At 43.1% G+C, this 19,326-nt stretch overlaps 2 protein-coding genes across 2 annotated transcripts; one reads left to right on the top strand and one right to left on the bottom strand.

The window, feature by feature from the left end:
• Positions 1-217: 217 nt before the first annotated feature.
• LOC107178335 (uncharacterized) lies at positions 218-1,762 on the top strand. The gene has a single exon (XM_015533301.1). It carries the CDS (start codon positions 218-220, stop codon positions 1,760-1,762), a length of 1,545 nt encoding a protein of 514 aa, XP_015388787.1.
• An 11,625-nt stretch (positions 1,763-13,387) lies between these two features.
• On the bottom strand, positions 13,388-14,587 carry LOC127899422 (uncharacterized). The gene is made up of 2 exons (XM_052432808.1): positions 13,799-14,587; positions 13,388-13,456 (listed from the first exon to the last, which is right to left on the bottom strand). The coding sequence occupies exons 1-2, from the start codon at positions 14,585-14,587 to the stop codon at positions 13,388-13,390; spliced, it is 858 nt and encodes a 285-aa protein (XP_052288768.1).
• Between the last annotated feature and the right edge of the window lie 4,739 nt (positions 14,588-19,326).

Genomic DNA, 19,326 nt, shown 5'->3' with positions numbered 1-19,326 from the left:
CTTTCGGTTATTTATTGTGATTTTTAGATTCTGAAATTGTCACAAAGGAATGTCATTACTCTGTTGACTTTGTGATACATGCATGTACACGTATGAGTTTCAAATTTTCATTGTAGATAAAGATCGACGTCATGAAAAAGCTTTTCTATTCGCTTTTAATACTTCATTAATGTTGCAACGACTCGATGAATATGATTGTTTTGACTTAGTCCCGAAGATGTCGGAAAGCTCTGAAAACCTCAAAACCCATGAAAACCCTAGTTTACTTAAAACGATTCCACCACCGCTGCCCGGGGATCGTTCTACCAAAAAGGCTTGTTTTCGCAGCCATGGTATGGATGCGGATAACCCTCCGCCGCTATCTTTCAAGGATGCACTCATGCCCCATACTCAACAGAGAAGTTTCGATAATACTGAGATGGATGACGAGTGGGAATTTGAACTTGGAGACGTAATTGTTGGGGACGATGGTGCCATGCCAACTATTAATTTTTCCCAACAAATCCATGAGAAATTAGTTAAACCGTGGCAAAACTCTGTGGTGGTAAAGTTGTTGGGGAGGAATATAGGCTATAAGGTTTTGTTCAATCGGCTAAAGGTCATGTGGCATATGATTTCGGATTTTTCAGTAATCGACCTTGAAAATAATTACTATTTAATACGGCTTAACTCATTCGAGGATGCCGTTTGTGCATTAACTGAGGGACCATGGGTAATTTTTGGACATTATCTAACAGTCCAACCTTGGACTCCCAGCTTTGATAGCACCATTACAGAGGTTGATTCTGCAGTTGTTTGGATTCGTTTGCCTGGAATGGCTTTCCACTTATATGATAAGCGTGTCCTAAGAAAGATTGGACAACTTGTGGGTAATGTCATTAAGATTGATTATCGAACTGAATTGCGGGAAAGGGGCAAATTAGCTAGGATTGCTATTCGTGTCTCTCTTACTCAGCCGTTGGTGTCTCGGTTTAACTTGGACGGAAGGATTCAGAAGGTTGAATATGAAGGGCTGCCAATCATATGCTACCAATGTGGTAAGTATGGTCACAACAGCACGGCTTGCTTGCATAAACAAACTTCGAATGGGATAAACGAGACAACCCCTGAGAACAATCCACTAGAGAATGTATCATTTGATAAGATCGGTGTACCGACTGTGGCCAACAGCAGCAGTGAGAGATTTGGCCCATGGATGGTTGTGGAGCGAAAAGGGAGAGCTAGACCAGTTGTGGATAAGGAGAACATTACGGATTTGGAAAGGAATCAGCGCAAGAATTTCAATACTACCTCTCGTTTTGCTGCCTTATCTGACGATCATGATACACCAACTACAGAGGAGCTTGTTGTTCAGAACCCCACACACGTCCCTCCCCAGGAACCAACCACATCCATTACCAATCACTTCCACAATCGAAAAACCACTGCTTTGAAAACCTCTCGCATCTTAAAACCCCATCACCATCTATCTAAAGGAAAGCAAGTGGTAAAACCACAATTTCCGAAACCTAAACCACTGCACCCTACCGCATCCAGTTCCATGCACGAAACTTTACGTCCCCATTTCACCAAAATCCTATCCCATAATACTAATGACCCCAGCCCGAGCCACTTGAGACATACTCCTAGTGATCCCATTGAATTTACCTTCAACTTGACAACTCTTGATCCCACAAAACATACGGCTGTCACATTACCTATTAGAAGACAGGCCATTGCAAGACAACCACCCAGTGAAAAAATTATTGCCAAATCTGCATAGCAACTTCCTCTAAAGCAGCTTGCGGAGTCTCCCGATGGCAAGGATGCAGGGGGTATCAACATAATGGTGAATGATGAGGGCGATTCTCAACCTGTATTTGGACATGAAGGTGAAGCCATTATGTCCGATGATGAAGACACGGTTGTACAGGAGACTCCTGGAGTGCATGAAGGAATTATAGTGGGGCTTAGTGCGTAAGCCGTTCCTGCTCACCCACTTTACCCATAATTGTTTTATGACAATTTCAATATTATTCTAGAACGTTCAAGGGGTGGGGTCCCCAACTTTTAAACAAACTTTTGCTACTTTAGTTAAGAACTACAATCCTACAGTTGTAGCAATTTTCAAGCCAAGAATAAGTGGGAAGAAAGTAGATGATTTTATAAAAAAAAAGTGGTTTTGACCGCTCTCATCGCTTGGAGGCTAATAGTTTCTCTAGAGGTATTTGGGTGTTATGGCGTGATTTCTTTGATGTTGAGGTTGCCTTAAATCATAATCAATTTATACACTTAAAAATCAGTGCCCAGAATATTACTCAAGCTTGGGTCACAGCAGTCTATGCGAGCCCCAACTCCATTCACCGTCGTGAACTTTGGCATCAGTTGAATTACATTACGAGTTCGATGCATGATCCTTGGCTGGTGGGGGGTGATTTTAATTCAATTTTATATGCTGAGGAAAAAGTGGAGGGTCTCAACTGAGCTCGGGTATTTGTCCAATATTTAATTCATGGTTTCATGCTAATCAAATGGTTGATTTGCCTTTCAGTGGTCCTCGTTTCACTTGGGCTCGTGGGAGTTTATCCAAGCGCCTTGATCGTGTTCTGAGTAATAAGGATTGGATTCTAAAGTTCGATAATTACTCAGTTACCAATCTTTCGAGAGTTGAATCTGATCACAGACCGGTTTTGGTTCATTTTGAGCGCAATGGTAGAGGAGTGGGGAGTATAAAGTCGTTCCGTTTTCTAGCTGCCTGGATGACAGATAATCGGTTTGGGAATTTTCTGCAGGATAATTGGCAGGGAAATATGCCGTATGCTCAAGCAGCTTCTAACTTCACAAGTAAGGTAGCTAGTTGGAATAAGGAAATTTTTGGCAATATATTTAAACGGAAAAAAGAATTACTGGCACGACTTGGTGGGGTTCAGAAAGCCTTGGAAAATCGGCCTCTTAGTAGCCTGTATCGTCTGGAGGCTAGTTTAAAAAAGAAGTTGGAAGAAGTACTGTCCTAAGAGGAGTTGTTATAGTATCAAAAATCTCGCAGAGAGTGGATAAAATATGGGGATCAGAATACATTGTTTTTTCACCAAAAAACCATTACAAGGAAGGCTTGTAATCGCATCACTGTGATTAGGAATGATGAAGGCAATTGGCTTTATGAAGCTCAAGAAATTAAAACCCATGCTGTGAATTTTTTCTCTACTCTATATACATTTGAACATGACACATATCAGTTGTATCATGTGCAAGGGTGTTTTCCTCAAATTGACCACTCCCGCTTGGCGAGTCTTGCTCTGTCGATTGATAAGGAAGAAATTCATGAGGCTATCTGTCAGATGAGTCCGCTCAAAGCTCCTGGAATCGATGGTTACCCTGTAGGGTTTTATCAGGCTCAGTGGCATATTGTTGATGAGTCTTTTAGTTCTGGTATAAAAGAAATCTTCAATTCGGACAGTATCCTTAGAGAGGTTAGTAAAACTCTCCTAGTCATAATCTCAAAGACTGAGCGTCCCACATCCTTTAAGATGTATCGCCTAGTTTATGCACAGTTTTTTATAAAACAGTAACCAAGATTATTGTGACTAGACTCCAAGCTTTACTCCCTGATCTTGTTGGACCTCACCAGACAAGTTTTGTCCCCGGCAGGCATATTACGGAGAATATCATCATCGCTCAAGAGGTTGTCCACTCTATACGACGGAAGATGGGTAAAAAAGGTTTAATGGCTATTAAGATTGATTTCGAGAAAGCTTATGATAGATTGAACTGGAATTTTATTCATGAGACCTTAATGGAGCTAGCTTTGCCTTTCGATCTCATCCAGTTAATAATGGAGTGCATTACGTTTAATAGGATAAACATTTTGTGGAATGGGGAATTAACGGAGGATTTTGCCCTTAGTAGAGGTGTTCGGCAAGGTGGCCCATTATCTCCTTATATTTTTGTTCTCTGCATCGAGAGACTGAGTCATGGGATTTATCGCTCCATTCAGAAAGAACAATGGAAACCAATTCGATTAGCTCGAATGGGTACTCCCCTAAGCCATTTATTTTTTGCTGATGATCTATTACTCTTTGCAGAGGCTTCTAGTGCACAAGCTTTTTTCATTAATTCGGTCTTATAAGATTTTTGTTTGAGCTCCGGCGCAAAGGTGAACAAATCTAAGACTCAAGTATATTTTTCTAAGAATATCTCCGGGGTTGTAGCTGGTCGTTTGGGGCGTGAACTGGGGTATACAGTCACAAAAGATTTGGGTAATTACTTAGGCATGCCTCTGCTGCATCGCCGGGTTTCGAAGCAAACCTACCAGGGAATTCTGGATAAAATGAAGCAAAGACTTTCGGGTTAGGCCGCTTCTCAATTGTCCCTTGCAGGACGTATTACCCTCAGCCAATCCGTCCTCCAAGCAATTCCTATTTATGTTATGCAAACTACTAATTTACCGGCTAGTATCAAGACGAAAATAGATCAAGCTTGCAGAAGATTCTTGTGGAGTGGGAATGACGAAATGCGTAAGATGAGTTTAATTAGTTGGCACATTATCTGTCAACCGAAGCTGGCTGGTGGGCTAGGATTTAAGAGGTTGGAGATTATGAATGAAGCTTTATTGTTGAAGGTTACATGGAACTTGATCATTGAACCTAGTAAACTTTGTGCCCAAGTACTAGCTACAAAGTACAGAGTGTCTCCCTCGGATATCCCACAGTTTCTTCCCATTCGGCATGGCTCTCATTTGTGGAAGTCTGTATGTCGAGTTTGGGATCATGCCAAACGGGGGTTACGTTGGAATATTGGTAATGGCCTGAGAGTGAAATTTTTGTGGGACTGTTGGGCCACGAAATCTTCTCCCCTTGCGGCTTTTATTTTGAAACCAATACCTCATGAACTTTTTGATTTGTATGTGGCTGACTTTGTGACTGCATAGGGCACCTGGAACTGGCCGAAGTTCAGCTACCTCTTATCTCATAATGCAGTGATGCGCATTGCTTCAGTTCATCCCCCTTCGGTGCGAAATGGTGCTGATAAAGCTTACTGGGTAGCTGCAACTCATGAAAAGTTCACAGTGAAGTCAGCATATGAACACTTGGCTCAGCCATACATGCAGGAAAGGAATACGATCTAGCGGTTGGCGTGGTCATGGAAGGGCCCGCAGAGCATAAAGACTTTTATCTGTTTGGTGCTTCACAATCGCTTAAAGGCACGAGGAGAATTAGCGTCACAGCATTTAACCATTGAACCACATTGTGAGAGATGCGGGCATGAGTTGGAGACCACGATCCATGTGTTAGCCTATATGTTTATAAATATTGATTTTGATGATAACAAACCACATGTATTTATTGAGTCAAGATTTATGAATTGTGCTTTTATAATAAGAAAATGATGTTATGGGATTAAAGCATTTTGGACTAAAATGAAAGTAATTTTAAAATCTTTGATAGTATTTTAAATTTCGGATTTGGACCTATTTGAAACTATTTAAATGTTTTTGGACCATTCTATAATTTCACATAGTTTGGGCAAAGTCATAATTTCATAAAGTTGTGGGATTGACAAAGCATTATTCTAAAGTTCTGAAATTGGACCTTTTTGCAAACTTTCATAACGTTTTGGGCCACACTACAGTTTTATAAAGTTTTGGGGTCAAACTATAAATTTGGAAAAATATTCACTGTAGCAGTTACTGTAGCAAGCGGAAATCCGGATTATGACAAACGGAAGTCCGGATTTTAGGCAGAATCTATCCGAATTAAAAGCGGAATTCCGGATCCTAACAAACGGAAATCCGGTTGTTGGGCAGTAAGCTACTAAGCGTAAGCGGAAATCCGGATGTGACAAAGCGGAAATCCGGATGTTCAGAAATTCAAATTTGTGGCTGTAACGGTAACATTAAGCGGAATTCCGGTTGTCCATAACCGGTAATCCGGTTACGACCAAAATGTGCATAACGGCTAGTTTTTTAGCTCAAACTATAAGAACTCAAATCCAACTCATTTTCAATCTCTCCAACAAGCAAAAACAAAAAGCACACGTGATATCTTGAGCTTACAACTTGCAAAACACAAATCATTGAATCATTCATTGTTCTTCATCTTTGAATATCTACTCATTGAGTGAGTTTCATTGTATCTTTCATTTCTTCAATTTATTTGTAAGAGTTTGAGTGTGTGAGACACTTGAGTGAAGAGATTGGGAGATAATCTCTTTGTTGTAAAGGTTTATTGACACCTCAAATTCAATTGTAATTGTTGAAGCCTTGGAAAGGCTTGGATAGTGAAATCCTCGAGCTTGGATCGCTTGGAGGCGTGGACGTAGGCGGAGATTGCCGAACCACGTAAAAATTCGTGTGTTTGTTTCTCTTCTCCCTTACTCTTTAATTATCGTGCTATTATTGAACTTATTGTTTTCAATTATTGTTAAGACATTAGATTGCTTGTTGTGTGGATTTGTTAGGATAATTTTTAAAATTCCAATTCACCCCCCCTCTTGGGTTGCACACTTGTATTTTACCATGTGCTCCGTGACTGTCCTTTTTCTAGAGCGGTATGGATTCGACTTCTTAGGGACCATAATCAGCATGAGTTCTTCAATGCTGATCTTGCGGGTGGGTATCAGGAAATTTACAAGCTTCAAACAAGTTTCCAGGTAGTAACCTTTAGCGTGCCCTATTTGGAGTGGCTATTTGGCGGATTTGGTTCTGGCGGAATCATTTTATTTTTACTAAGGATTATTGGGAGAGTAATACTATTGCAATGGATATTAAAGTAAGGGCTACTGAAATTCAACGAAGTAATTCCTTCTCCTTTGCTGCTGGCACTACCCGTATTGAAAGATGGATTAGTTGGACTGCGCCTATTTGGCCTTGGGTTAAATTAAATTCAAACAATGCTAAGAAATCTTCGGGGATTGCAGGAGCTGGTGGGCTAATCCGTGATTTCAGAGGTGTTTGGCATGTAGGCTACAGTGCCAATTTAGGTGTGTGCTCGGTGGCTTCAGCTGAGCTTTGGGGTTTATTTTATGGATTATCTATCGCTTGGCAATAAGGCTTTCGCAGAGTTTACGTGGAAGTAGATAGCATGTGTGTTATGAAGTTAATCTCCAACTCAAACCCTCCTATCAACGAGCCTTTTACCCTCATTCAGGAAATTCAGGCACTCCTCCGGCGTGATTGGTTGACCAAAGTGGAGCATATCTACCGAGAAGCCAATGAAGCAGCTGATTTCCTAGCTTCGTACAATTTTTCTTTCTCCTTGGGTTTACATTGTTTTCATTCAATTCCTCCAAATATGCTGAGCATATTGATTAATGATGATCATGGGGTTGCAAACTCCCGATTAGTGTTAACTTAGCTCTCTTAAGAGCCATTTATTGATAAAAAAAAAAAGAGTTTCTTAGCAATGCCGACTACTTTCATTCTGTTCAGGTCAACATCTTTTACTAATATTGTTTAAATAATGTGATGATATCTCTTTGAGCTGACAAAATGATGATCAGGTTCCACTTGAGTCTGCGTTCAAGGAAGTACTCGAACAACTAAGCCTTATTGTAAAGGGTGAATATGAATTTTCACCAAGTGTTTCCCAGAGATGTTTCAGGTTCATTCGTCAAACTCTCGTTAATTTACCTGTTGCAGAGATTCGAAGTCTCCTTGATGATGTAAGTAAATGATTGGATTATATTTTGGAATTGTCTCATTACGCTGGAGTCAGAGTCTCTCGGTATCTAATCTAAACATCTCTGTCTTAGACTTGGAAATCACACCGAATGTCTCTCTTGCTAAAAAGAGATGTCACGGTATGCAAGCTGTAAGTAGTCATGTACCCTTTTCTATCAAAGCATCACTGTGAAATTCACTACTTTGCTCTTTGATCAACGGTCCGCCGCATTGGAGGGTCAACTTTTTGTTGACGATCAAGAAATAATGTCCTCATGGTCGTGGTTCCACCTTCGCATATGGAATATTTTAGAAGTTTTCGATAGTCATTCTGAAAAATTGCTGCGTTTGCATCAGTTGGGGTTCGCAGACCGTATTGAAATCAATCCTCCATTTGATAATCTCATCGGCAAAACTGGAATACTATTAAGTGCATTTGTAATCACTTATCTCCTCGCAGTTTCCCTTAATCAAACAAAACATTATCACTGTAACTCCTTTTATATTGGTCACGTATCCACCAGAATTTTTTTTTCCAGCTCTATGAGGAACTAAATTTATATTTTTAGACGTACAAATCAATTGATGATAAGGTCCCAGTCATAAGCTTACTAATGGTTGCAAAAGATAAACTTTGATGCCCTGCTTTCGGCGAGAACCAACCACAGGACAAGTGTTTTTGATAATTTTCTTTTTAAAAGTAACCAATTACTAAGATATACAACCGATAGTGAAGGCATATACAAAGCTAAACAAGTAAAAGAAAATATAAATACAATAACTTAGCTAAAAATCCGATCAACTAAGCAACAATATATAACTTAAATGCAATAATTAAAGCTACAAATCCTCCAGCGGCTAACTGACGTGGCCAACTGCTCCAGTTCCTACCTAGTTGCATTTAAATATTCCACGTTATGCATGTTGCATGCATAAGTCTCACGTCCTGCATGAATATTCTTCATAATTAGGATTTGTTCCACGTTCTGCATGTTGCATGCATGAGTCTTACGTCCTGCATGCATACTCTTCATACTTAGGATTTGGTTTAGGTGCCCTTGATGACCTCTGTGGTTCCCTTGCCTTATCAATTGAAGTGCCATTTACAGCCTGGACTGCCGTTTTCTATCTTTAAATTACGCGACATCTTGCGGTATTGACGTTTAGAGCAGAGAAGCACTCTGGTTTGCCTTCTCTTGATTCGGTGAATTCGTTTGTGTAGTTTTTTGTCGCTTTACTTCGATTATCACTCTTCTGTTCCTTTAATTTAACTATTTACTATCTAATTCTTTCTTGATTCCATTGTGACTTTAACAAATTAGGTTCCTCCTTTAATTTTTTACTGTCTAGTTTTGAATGGCGGTTCAATTTAATTGTTGATGCGAGATTCTGGTTCTCCTCGTTCTACGACCAGGGTCTCTGCACGATCAACTTCACCACGACCAGGATCCCTCATGGTAAAGATTCTTCTCTAGAGGTTCCTGCGCACACAGACAGGTCAGAGTACGCCGGTTGTTTTCCCGGCGCAAACCCTCCGACGCTCAAGTCAGATATGAAGGTTCGGGGAACGCTTGCCACAAATCTTATGGCTGTTAGGTTGTTTTCTCTCCTTTAGAATCAAAATTGCTAACCATTTTACCTTCGTTGGCTACCTTTTTATAGGCTTCCTCTGAATCCCAGTTTTCCCAGTCTACGTCTGTTATCCTCCCACCTCTCGAACGTGGATTCCCCATTTCCATAGTCGTGGGTGGTTGCGTGGCCTTCGTGCCTAGATTCTCGGGCTGGAGAGCATGCCTCGCCAACTGTCGTTAACCGGGTCTCCTCGAATAAACCCTTAGCAAGAATACAACAAGAATGGCTTTATGCTTCTTACAGGAAATTGGCCTCGCGGATGACGTACTCGTGGATGAGCAGGATATTCCTGCCCCTGCTTCCCTGCTACCTGGCTCTTACAGGACACACCTACTCGCAAACTTCTGCCACCAAACATCTGCTCATCACGTCTGGTCTCGTCGAAGTATTTCCCTCAAACACCGGTCTCCCAGTTTCTGGTGTTGGGTAATGTAATGGACCAGCAGTAGAAACTTAGCGGTTCTTGGTCGCGTGAGACTGGAAGAGGCCTCGAGGAGGAGCTGACCAGGGTCAAGGAGGATCTTCAAAGGCAGAAGGCTATGTATAAGGCTCAGCTCGAATCTCTCCGTGATTCCCACCGGGTTCGGGTCGAGAATTTAGAGAAGGAGGCTGACAACCAGTACGACCAGGGACTTCGGCATTCCTATCGTTGCATTATGGCCGTCCTCGGGAAGCAACACCCTGATCTGAAGATGGATGACCTTGCAGCTGGTGTTGCTCAACATATCGACGAGGAGGCGGCCAAGGAAGACGCTGAAGGGGTAGAGCCGATCGTGATTGAGGAGGAAAACTCTCTTCCTCGTGCAGTACCTGCTGATGTTGGCGAGGCGAGCACCCCCCCGGGACGCAACTGGTGATACCCCCCCTGCACCTGAGGAGGTCCAGCCAACCAATGCTGCTCGGCTTACTGATCCACCATCTTCTTGATATATTTCTTGTATTGTAATGAACAATGTTTGTGAAGATTATCTCCTCTGTTAATTATTAACAAATTAATAAAGATGTTTTTGATTACTTTCTTGTGTTGTAATCATGAGTTATTTTTCGTTTGAGAATCTGCTCGTCTTTGTTTGGTCGAGCAGGTTCTGGCTTGGCACATGGTTTTGCCACATGCCTTCGCGTGGTCGAGCAGATCCTGGCATGCTTGGCTTCGGGTCTCGCCATAAGACATGCTTTGAGACTTGGTGAGCCTTTGCATGCCTTGGGAATTTTTTCGAATGCTTTGGACTCTGCTCGCCTTCTCATGGTCGAGCAGATCCTGGTACACTTGGCTTCTGTCTCGCCATAAAACAGGCTTTGAGACTTGATGAGCCTTTGCATGCCTTAGTAAATTCTTCAATGCTTAGGGATTCTGCTCGCCTTCACGTGGTCAAGCAGATCCTAGCACGCTTGGCTTCTATCTCGCTATAAGACATGCTTTGAGACTTGGTGAGCCTTTGCATGCCTTGGGAATTTTTTCGAATGCTTTGGACTCTGCTCGCCTTCTCGTGGTCGAGCAGATCCTGGCACGCTTGGCTTCTGTCTCGCCATAAAACAGGCTTTGAGACTTGATGAGCCTTTGCATGCATTAGTAAATTCTTCAATGCTTGGGGATTCTGCTCGCCTTCACGTGGTCAAGCAGATCCTGGCACGCTTGGCTTTTGTCTCGCCTTAAAACAGGCTTTGAGACTTGACGAGCCTTTGCATGCCTTTGATTCTTCAAGGATTGGGATTCTGCTCGCCTTCTCGTGGTCGAGCAGATCCTGGCACGCTTGGCTTCTGGCACGCTTGGCTTCTGTCTCGCCATAAGACAGGCTTTGAGACTTGGTGAGCCTTTGCATGCCTTAGTGACTTCTTCGATGCTTGGGGATTCTGCTCGCCTTCACGTGGTCGAGCAGATCCTGGCATGCTTGGCTTCTGTCTCGCCATAAAACAGGCTTTGAGACATGGTGAGCCTTTGCATGCCTTCGATTCTTCAAGGATTGGGATTCTGCTCGTCTTCTCGTGGTCGAGCAGATCCTGGCACGCTTGGTTTCTGTCTCGCCATAAAACAGGCTTTGAGACTTGGTGAACCTTTGCATGCCTTAGTGTCTTCTTCGGTGCTTGGGGATTCTACTCGCCTTCACGTGGTCAAGCAGATCCTGGCATGCTTGGCTTCTGTCTCGCCATAAAACAGGCTTTGAGACTTGGTGAGCCTTTGCATGCCTTCGTCTTCAAGGATTGGGATTCTGCTCGCCTTCACGTGGTCGAGCAGATCCTAGCACGCTTGGCTTCTGTCTCGCCATAAAACAGGCTTTGAGACTTGGTGAGCCTTTGCATGCCTTAGTGACTTCTTCGATGCTTGGGGATTCTGCTCACCTTCACGTGGTTGAGCAGATCCTGGCATGTTTGGCTTCTGTCTCGCCATAAAACAGGCTTTGAGACTTGATGAGCCTTTGCATGCCTTAGTAAATTCTTCAATGCTTGGGGATTCTGCTCGCCTTCACGTGGTCAAGCAGATCCTGGCACGCTTGGCTTTTGTCTCGCCTTAAAACAGGCTTTGAGACTTGATGAGCCTTTGCATGCCTTTGATTCTTCAAGGATTGGGATTCTGCTCGCCTTCTCGTGGTCGAGCAGATCCTGGCACGCTTGGCTTCTGTCTCGCCATAAGACAGGCTTTGAGACTTGGTGAGCCTTTGCATGCCTTAGTGACTTCTTCGATGCTTGGGGATTCTGCTCGCCTTCACGTGGTCGAGCAGATCCTGGCATGCTTGGCTTCTGTCTCGCCATAAAACAGGCTTTGAGACTTGGTGAGCCTTTGCATGCCTTCGATTCTTCAAGGATTGGGATTCTGCTCGCCTTCTCGTGGTCGAGCAGATCCTGGCACGCTTGGTTTCTGTCTCGCCATAAAACAGGCTTTGAGACTTGGTGAGCCTTTGCATGCCTTAGTGTCTTCTTCGGTGCTTGGGGATTCTACTCGCCTTCACGTGGTCAAGCAGATCCTGGCATGCTTGGCTTCTGTCTCGCCATAAAATAGGCTTTGAGACTTGGTGAGCCTTTGCATGCCTTAGTAAATTCTTCAATGCTTGGGGATTCTGCTCGCCTTCACGTGGTCAAGCAGATCCTGGCACGCTTGGCTTCTATCTCGCTATAAGACATGCTTTGAGACTTGGTGAGCCTTTGCATGCCTTGGAAATTTTTTCAAATGCTTTGGACTCTGCTCGCCTTCTCGTGGTCGAGCAGATCCTGGCATGCTTGGCTTCTGTCTCGCCATAAAACAGGCTTTGAGACTTGATGAGCCTTTGCATGCCTTAGTAAATTCTTCAATGCTTGGGGATTCTGCTCGCCTTCACGTGGTCAAGCAGATCCTGGCACGCTTGGCTTTTGTCTCGCCTTAAAACAGGCTTTGAGACTTGACGAGCCTTTGCATGCCTTTGATTCTTCAAGGATTGGGATTCTGCTCGCCTTCTCGTGGTCGAGCAGATCCTGGCACGCTTGGCTTCTGTCTCGCCATAAGACAGGCTTTGAGACTTGGTGAGCCTTTGCATGCCTTAATGACTTCTTCGATGCTTGGGGATTCTGCTCGCCTTCACGTGGTCGAGCAGATCCTGGCATGCTTGGCTTCTGTCTCGCCATAAAACAGGCTTTGAGACTTGGTGAGCCTTTGCATGCCTTCGATTCTTCAAGGATTGGGATTCTGCTCGCCTTCTCGTGGTCGAGCAGATCCTGGCATGCTTGGTTTCTGTCTCGCCATAAAACAGGCTTTGAGACTTGGTGAGCCTTTGCATGCCTTAGTGTCTTCTTCGGTGCTTGGGGATTCTGCTCACCTTCACGTGGTCAAGCAGATCCTGGCATGCTTGGCTTCTGTCTCGCCATAAAACAGGCTTTGAGACTTGGTGAGCCTTTGCATGCCTTCGATTCTTCAAGGATTGGGATTCTGCTCGCCTTCACGTGGTCGAGTAGATCCTAGCACGCTTGGCTTCTGTCTCACCATAAAACAGGCTTTGAGACTTGGTGAGCCTTTGCATGCCTTCGATTCTTCAAGGATTGGGATTCTGCTCGCCTTCTCGTGGTCGAGCAGATCCTGGCACCCTTGGCTTCTGTCTCGCCATAAAATAGGCTTTGAGACTTGGTGAGACTTTGCATGCCTTCGAAGATTTATCACAGTTTCAAGTGAATGACATTCCTCGACGTTCCATTAATTGCAGGTTTTGATTTTACATGAACTTGCTTTGACGTAAAACATAAAAATAAAAGATAAAGAGCACGAGTAGAAATTGCTTTAAAATGTGGACAAGTCTTACTGGAAGTATTTTCGGAGATGTGCTGCGTTCCATGGGCGTTTCACCTCGTGGCCGTCCGTGCGAACCAGCTTGTAAGCTCCGGGTCCCACCATCTGCTTGACTCTATATGGCCTTTCTTGTTTTCTACTCAGGTATCAAGGGATGTTATCTGCATTGCTTCCCTTGCTGCCGAGGAGTAGCAACTTCTTGCGATCCTCTGGTCTCCTCGTACCACTCCGACTACCCCATTCACCCGGTACTTCAGAGCCAGATAATGGTTGGACAGCACCGCTTTGCTCATCCTCAGAAATGGCCGGCCTAGGATCATCTGGTAAGGGCCTTCTTCGTCTACCACCACAAAGTCCAGCATCATTGTCCTTTCTGTCGGGGAGCTCCCAATTGTGATAGGCAGCTCGACCATGCCCAGAGGGATCAGCTTTCCTCCTCCAAACCCTTTCAAGGAGGTGTTGGTATATTCCAGCTTCCGGTCTGCTATTCCCATCTCCTCTAGGGTTGACTTAAACAATACGTCAACTGAGCTCCCTGTGTCAACTAGTATCCTGTCAAACTTCTTGCTAGCAACAGTGGCCTTGATGACCAAAGTATCCTCGTGAGGGTATAAAATCCCTTCCTCATCCTCATCTGTCCACATGATTGGCACTTGCCTAACTCTTGCACGTTTGGCTGCTGGGGTGTTGAAGAATACCTCTTTGCTGGTCATGGCGTATCTAGCATAATTTTTCCTCGACCTGTTGGAATCTCCAGCCAATGTTGGGCCCCCAGCTATCACCCTTACTGTAGGCTGCTCGCGCCTCAAATTCCTGTCACTCTGCTCCCCTTCATTTGTTGAGGCTACCATTGGGAATGTCTCATCTATAAACTCCTCCAGATATCGATTTCTCACCAAATCTTCAACCTGGGTCTTGAGATCCCTGCAATCTGCTGTGGTGTAGCCATAAGTGCCATGGAACTTACAATAGCGTCCCCTATCCCTCATGCTGGATGGCTTTGTTATTGGGGCAGGGAGGCACAGCAGCCCTCGATCCTTTATGGCTTCATACACCTCATCTAGGGACATCTTCAAGGAAGTATACCGCCCATAGTCCTGGTTTTAGTCGATCAGGTGCACTGCTCTTTCTTTGTTTGCTCCGTTCTAAGTTGGGGGCGTTGGCAGTACTTCTGGTCTGCTCCCTCTGCTACCGTGGGAATGTTGATGAAGACCACCATATGCCGAATCATGCCTTCTTCAAGGCTCCCTAGCTGAGGAACGAGGAGGTTGCGCCCTGCTGCGCTGATACTGTGGTGGCCTCTGATGGGGCTGGTAAGCAGTTACCCGACCTCCTACTCCACTACCCGAGGTTTGGTGGTCCCTCCTCCTGATCGGCCCATTCCCTAGTAATGCTCTCTTCTCTTTCCTCCCCAACCCTTCTAACTGGTCTGTTTTAATCCGTGCGGCCTTCTCCTCTTCAATCTCAATGTCTCTCTTAGCCTGCTCGTATGCGGCCGCATACGTCTGAATAACTGGGCTTCTTAAGTAGCACCACAGCCTTCCTATCTTCACCCCTTTTTTCAATCCCCTTAACGCCTGAGGGTAGTTGAAGGCTCCCAAGTTGAGGACAGCACGATGAAACCTCTTGATGAATTCCCGAAGGGTTTCTTGCTCTCCCTATTTCATGCTTTTTAGCTCCATCATGTCATCTTCTGGTGCCATTGCCCCACTAAACTGCTCCATAAATTCCTGTCACATCTGCTCGAAGGTTTTAATGTTGCCCCGAGAAAGTTTCCTGTACCACTCTCGTGCACGTCCCTCAAGGGATAGTGGGAACACCCTGCACCTTTGGGATTGAGATAATCCTTGTACCCTAGCTGTGTCGTTGAAGCGCTCTATGTGTACCAGCGGATCACTTCTTCCCGAATATCTAAGGTCTGGGAGGCAGAAATCTCTCGGAATAACTACCCTCATGATCTCTGCTGCGAGAGGTGATTCTCCGTCCAGCATTATCCTCCAACCAGGAGCTCTGCTCCTCCCTTGCATGTCGTCAATTATCTGCGCTAGTCTGCGCACTTCCTCCTCCAGCTGCACTGCACGACCAGGGTCACGTGCTGCAACTTGATCCCGCTCTTGCTCTACATCATGTAAATGTTGCCTCAGCACTGTTTCCTCTACATTCGCCACCCCATCGTCATCATAAAAAATCTGTCTTGCCGGGGACTGCTCTTCCTCTCTATGGAATTCTTCCCGCAGTGGTATGTTACCTTTCTCACCACCAAATCTCCCGGTGGTTTGACTTCTCCTTGTACTATCGGGACCTGGTGCCACTCCACCAACTCTCATCCTTTCCTCATGGGTTACCCTTCGTTCACTCCGCAACTCATGCAGGATGGTTGTCAGGGTCTCCATCTGCTTTTCCATCCGTTCCATCCGGTCGAACATGGCTTTTTCCCGTGCTTCACTGGCTATCTCCCTCAGAGTCACGGAATCGTTAAGCCTCATATCACCCCCTTGTGCACTACTTCCTCATGTCTCCATTGCTTTTCACTTGCTTCACTCCTCTTCTTGCTATCAACAGAAGCTTTTTGATCAGCTCCCCACAGACGGCACCAAAATGTTGATGCGAGATTTTGGTTCTCCTCGTTCTACGACCAGGGTCTCTGCTCGATTAACTTCACCACGACCAGGATCCCTCCTCGTAAAGATTCTTCTCCAGAGGTTCCTGCGCACACAGACAGGTCAAAGTACGCCGGTTGTTTTCCCGGCGCAAACCCTCCGACGCTCAAGTCAGATATGAAGGTTCGGAGAACGCTTGCCACAAATCTTATGGCTGTTAGGTTGTTTTCTCTCTTTTAGAATCAAAATTGCTAACCCCTTTACCTTCGTTGACTACCTTTTTATAGGCTTCCTCTGAATTCCAGTTTTCCGCAGTCTACGTCTGTTATCCTCCCACCTCTCGAACGTGGATTCCCCATTTCCGTAGTCGTGGGTGGTTGCGTGGCCTTCGTGCCTAGATTCTCGGGCTGGAGAGCATGCCTCGCCAACTGTCGTTGACCGGATCTCCTCGAATCAACCCTTAGCAAGAATACAGCAGGAATGGCTTTATGCTTCTTACAGGAAATTGGCCTCGCGGATGACGTGCTCGTGGATGAGCAGGATATTCCTGCCCCTGCTTCCCTGCTACCTGGCTCTTACAGGACACACCTGCTCGCAGACTTCTGCCACCAAACATCTGCTCATCACGTCTGGTCTCGTCGGAGTATTTCCCTCAAACATTAATAATTCTTTAATTGAGTTGTTAGACACCTCCTCACATTACTTCAGCTTTCTATGTGCAAATATATATGTTGCCGCAGTGTCGCCACGAAAATTCTAAACATCGAAGTATCATATTAACTATATAACAAGTAAATCATATTATTACATGTGTACATTTATTTTGAAAAATCATCATGTAAGTGAGGTTATATCAAATCTAAATATACATGTTATACATACATTAATTGATTGATTGCCTCTGATATATTCTAAAATTTCTAACCTATTTTTTTTGTCAGTATTTGGGTTGGACCTTAAGTTGAATTTATTTGTTGGGTAGTTAATGCATTATAACCCTCATTTGCATGATATTTTTTAAAATAAATGCACACATATCATAGTGTGATTTACTTATTGTATGACTAACATGACACTTTTAATATATTCTAAGATTTCATTTTATATACACCTATTATAATAATAGTCAAAAGAAATTGGCAACTTTCCCTAATGTGCCCAATTCTAGTATTCAAAATAAGTTGACAACTTTCCCCTTACATGCCCAATTCAAGGTATTAAATGACAACCTTGAACTCAAGGAAGGCGTTAGAAAGTTTTTCACATAAACTATTTAAGGGACTAAGTTTTAAAAAGGCATACCGAATGTAGTGCTATTCGTGTTTAGCAAGCAAACTATCTAGGGTAAGGGTCAGCCCCTTAAATTTCGGGTCTGAGTGTAGAAAATTACAAAAAAGTTCTCTCAACTAACTATTTTCACTCAACATGGTAGAGCACAAACCCTAATCCTCGTGTGTTAATTTTTTTTTTTTTCATTGAACACTCAAAATCGATCAACACATCTTTGTATCGATGTATGTTGATCAAGAGAAATTCTAGAATACATCTGAGGTACCATGTCACCCATACAACAAGTAATGATGTCATGACATGTGTGTATTTATTTTGAACAACTGTCATGCAAGTGGTGGTTGTATTAAATTTAATTAAATATGTCATGCATGCATCAATTGGTTGTAGTACATCTGAGGTATTTTAGAATTTCTTGTTGATCAGGGTTTAAATTTTTGTTTACTGAATGGATCAACAAGTACGGATGAATTAATTCTGTAGTTACTTCAAATCCAGAAATTTTATTAATTTTTTTTTAGCTTGAACACTTGTACCACAACCTAAGTATATCAATATCATTGGTTCTAAATGGCTATATAAAATAAAGTATACAGAAAGTGGAGATATGAAGAGATTTCAGGCGAGATTAGTTACCTTTAAAAACTTGCTGGAATTGACTTTGAGGAGACTTTCAGTCTCGTTGTTAAACATACAACCATCCATCTTGTGTTAGCTTTGGCAGTGATTAAAAAATTGGGTAATGAAGTAGTTAGATCGATGTTCAAAATGCTTTGGTTCATGGAATACTTGAGGATACAGTCCATATGGAGCAACCTCCTACACGGCTGTACCATGTGTTTTTAACCTTTCATTTCCATGCTCACATTACCTCTATTGATATCATGGTTAAAACCCTTAAATTAATCTCTGCCGCCAAATGATTTTCATTGTGGTCCAAGGAATGTGCAGCAACAAATTCAAATCCAGTTTCTCTTGATGCATTAGCTGTTTTAATATTTCGCGTGCTTCAAAGAGTGAATCATCCCGTATGTAAGTAGTACCATTGCCATAGCTGCATTCGAAGAGCAAGGCCCCCACTTTGGAATCAACATTCCAAACTCCAGTAGCCATATCGAGACAAATTCATTCCTTTATCAGGATTACTTTTCATTGCTTATCAAGGGGGGAAAAAAAGGATTACTTTCTATTGGCCTGATAGGTTTTAATTTGTTGATCAGTCTTTTTCTCATTTGCCATATATATATATATATATCTATGCAAGTAAAATAAAATAAAATAAATCGAAGCGGAAAAAATTATATCTATGCAAGTAAAATAAATCGAAGAGAAAGTATGTGTGTGTATGCATATAAGTAGAATTAATTTTATTTATATATGTGCTTAAATTATATTTATAATAGGAGCTTCATTGGATAAATAAGGGGTGCCAGCATCCAATATCAACTCGAATCCCAAAGCCCAAAGAAAAAACATTTAATAAACGTATGGGCTCATTACTTTTGCAAAAGCCCGTGAACTATTGTTAATTTAATAATTTCCCTCTCATTCTTGTTGAGCAAGCTAGCTAGCTATGAGTTACTTAAATATCTACAAATTAAACCAAAAAAAAATGTAATTTTCTCTGCTAAAGGCTAAAACCCTAAACCCTATCCAGCTTCTGCTGGCAAAAAAAAAAAAAAAAATTGCCTTCCCTCACAAACTCACAATCACATATAGTTTATTGAGTGGATTACTTGAAATAATATCATTATGGTGTGGTATATTCTTTAATCTCTTCCACAGAGTCATATTTTACCTAATACATGATGATGCTGTGGCTATAGCTAATTAGTTTTGTGTTTTCTTGTACGTCCACAGTTGAGAACGTTTCTCATCCGCAATGGAGCGTCGGCTGTTTTAAAAAATGCTAACAAGCC

Source organism: Citrus sinensis, chromosome 8 (assembly GCF_022201045.2).
Source record: "Citrus sinensis cultivar Valencia sweet orange chromosome 8, DVS_A1.0, whole genome shotgun sequence".
Taxonomy (NCBI): Eukaryota; Viridiplantae; Streptophyta; class Magnoliopsida; order Sapindales; family Rutaceae; genus Citrus; species Citrus sinensis.
This window is presented reverse-complemented; position numbering and strand designations above follow the sequence as displayed.

Excerpts from the sequence above, each read along its gene's own strand:
- LOC127899422 (XM_052432808.1), bottom strand. The coding sequence starts at position 14,587 with ATGTCCCTAGATGAGGTGTATGAAGCCATAAAGGATCGAGGGCTGCTG. Across the intron at positions 13,457-13,798 it reads TTCTGAGGATGAGCAAAGCG|CAAGTTCATGTAAAATCAAA; the intron begins GTGCTGTCCAAC and ends TTTACGTCAAAG.
- LOC107178335 (XM_015533301.1), top strand. The coding sequence starts at position 218 with ATGTCGGAAAGCTCTGAAAACCTCAAAACCCATGAAAACCCTAGTTTA.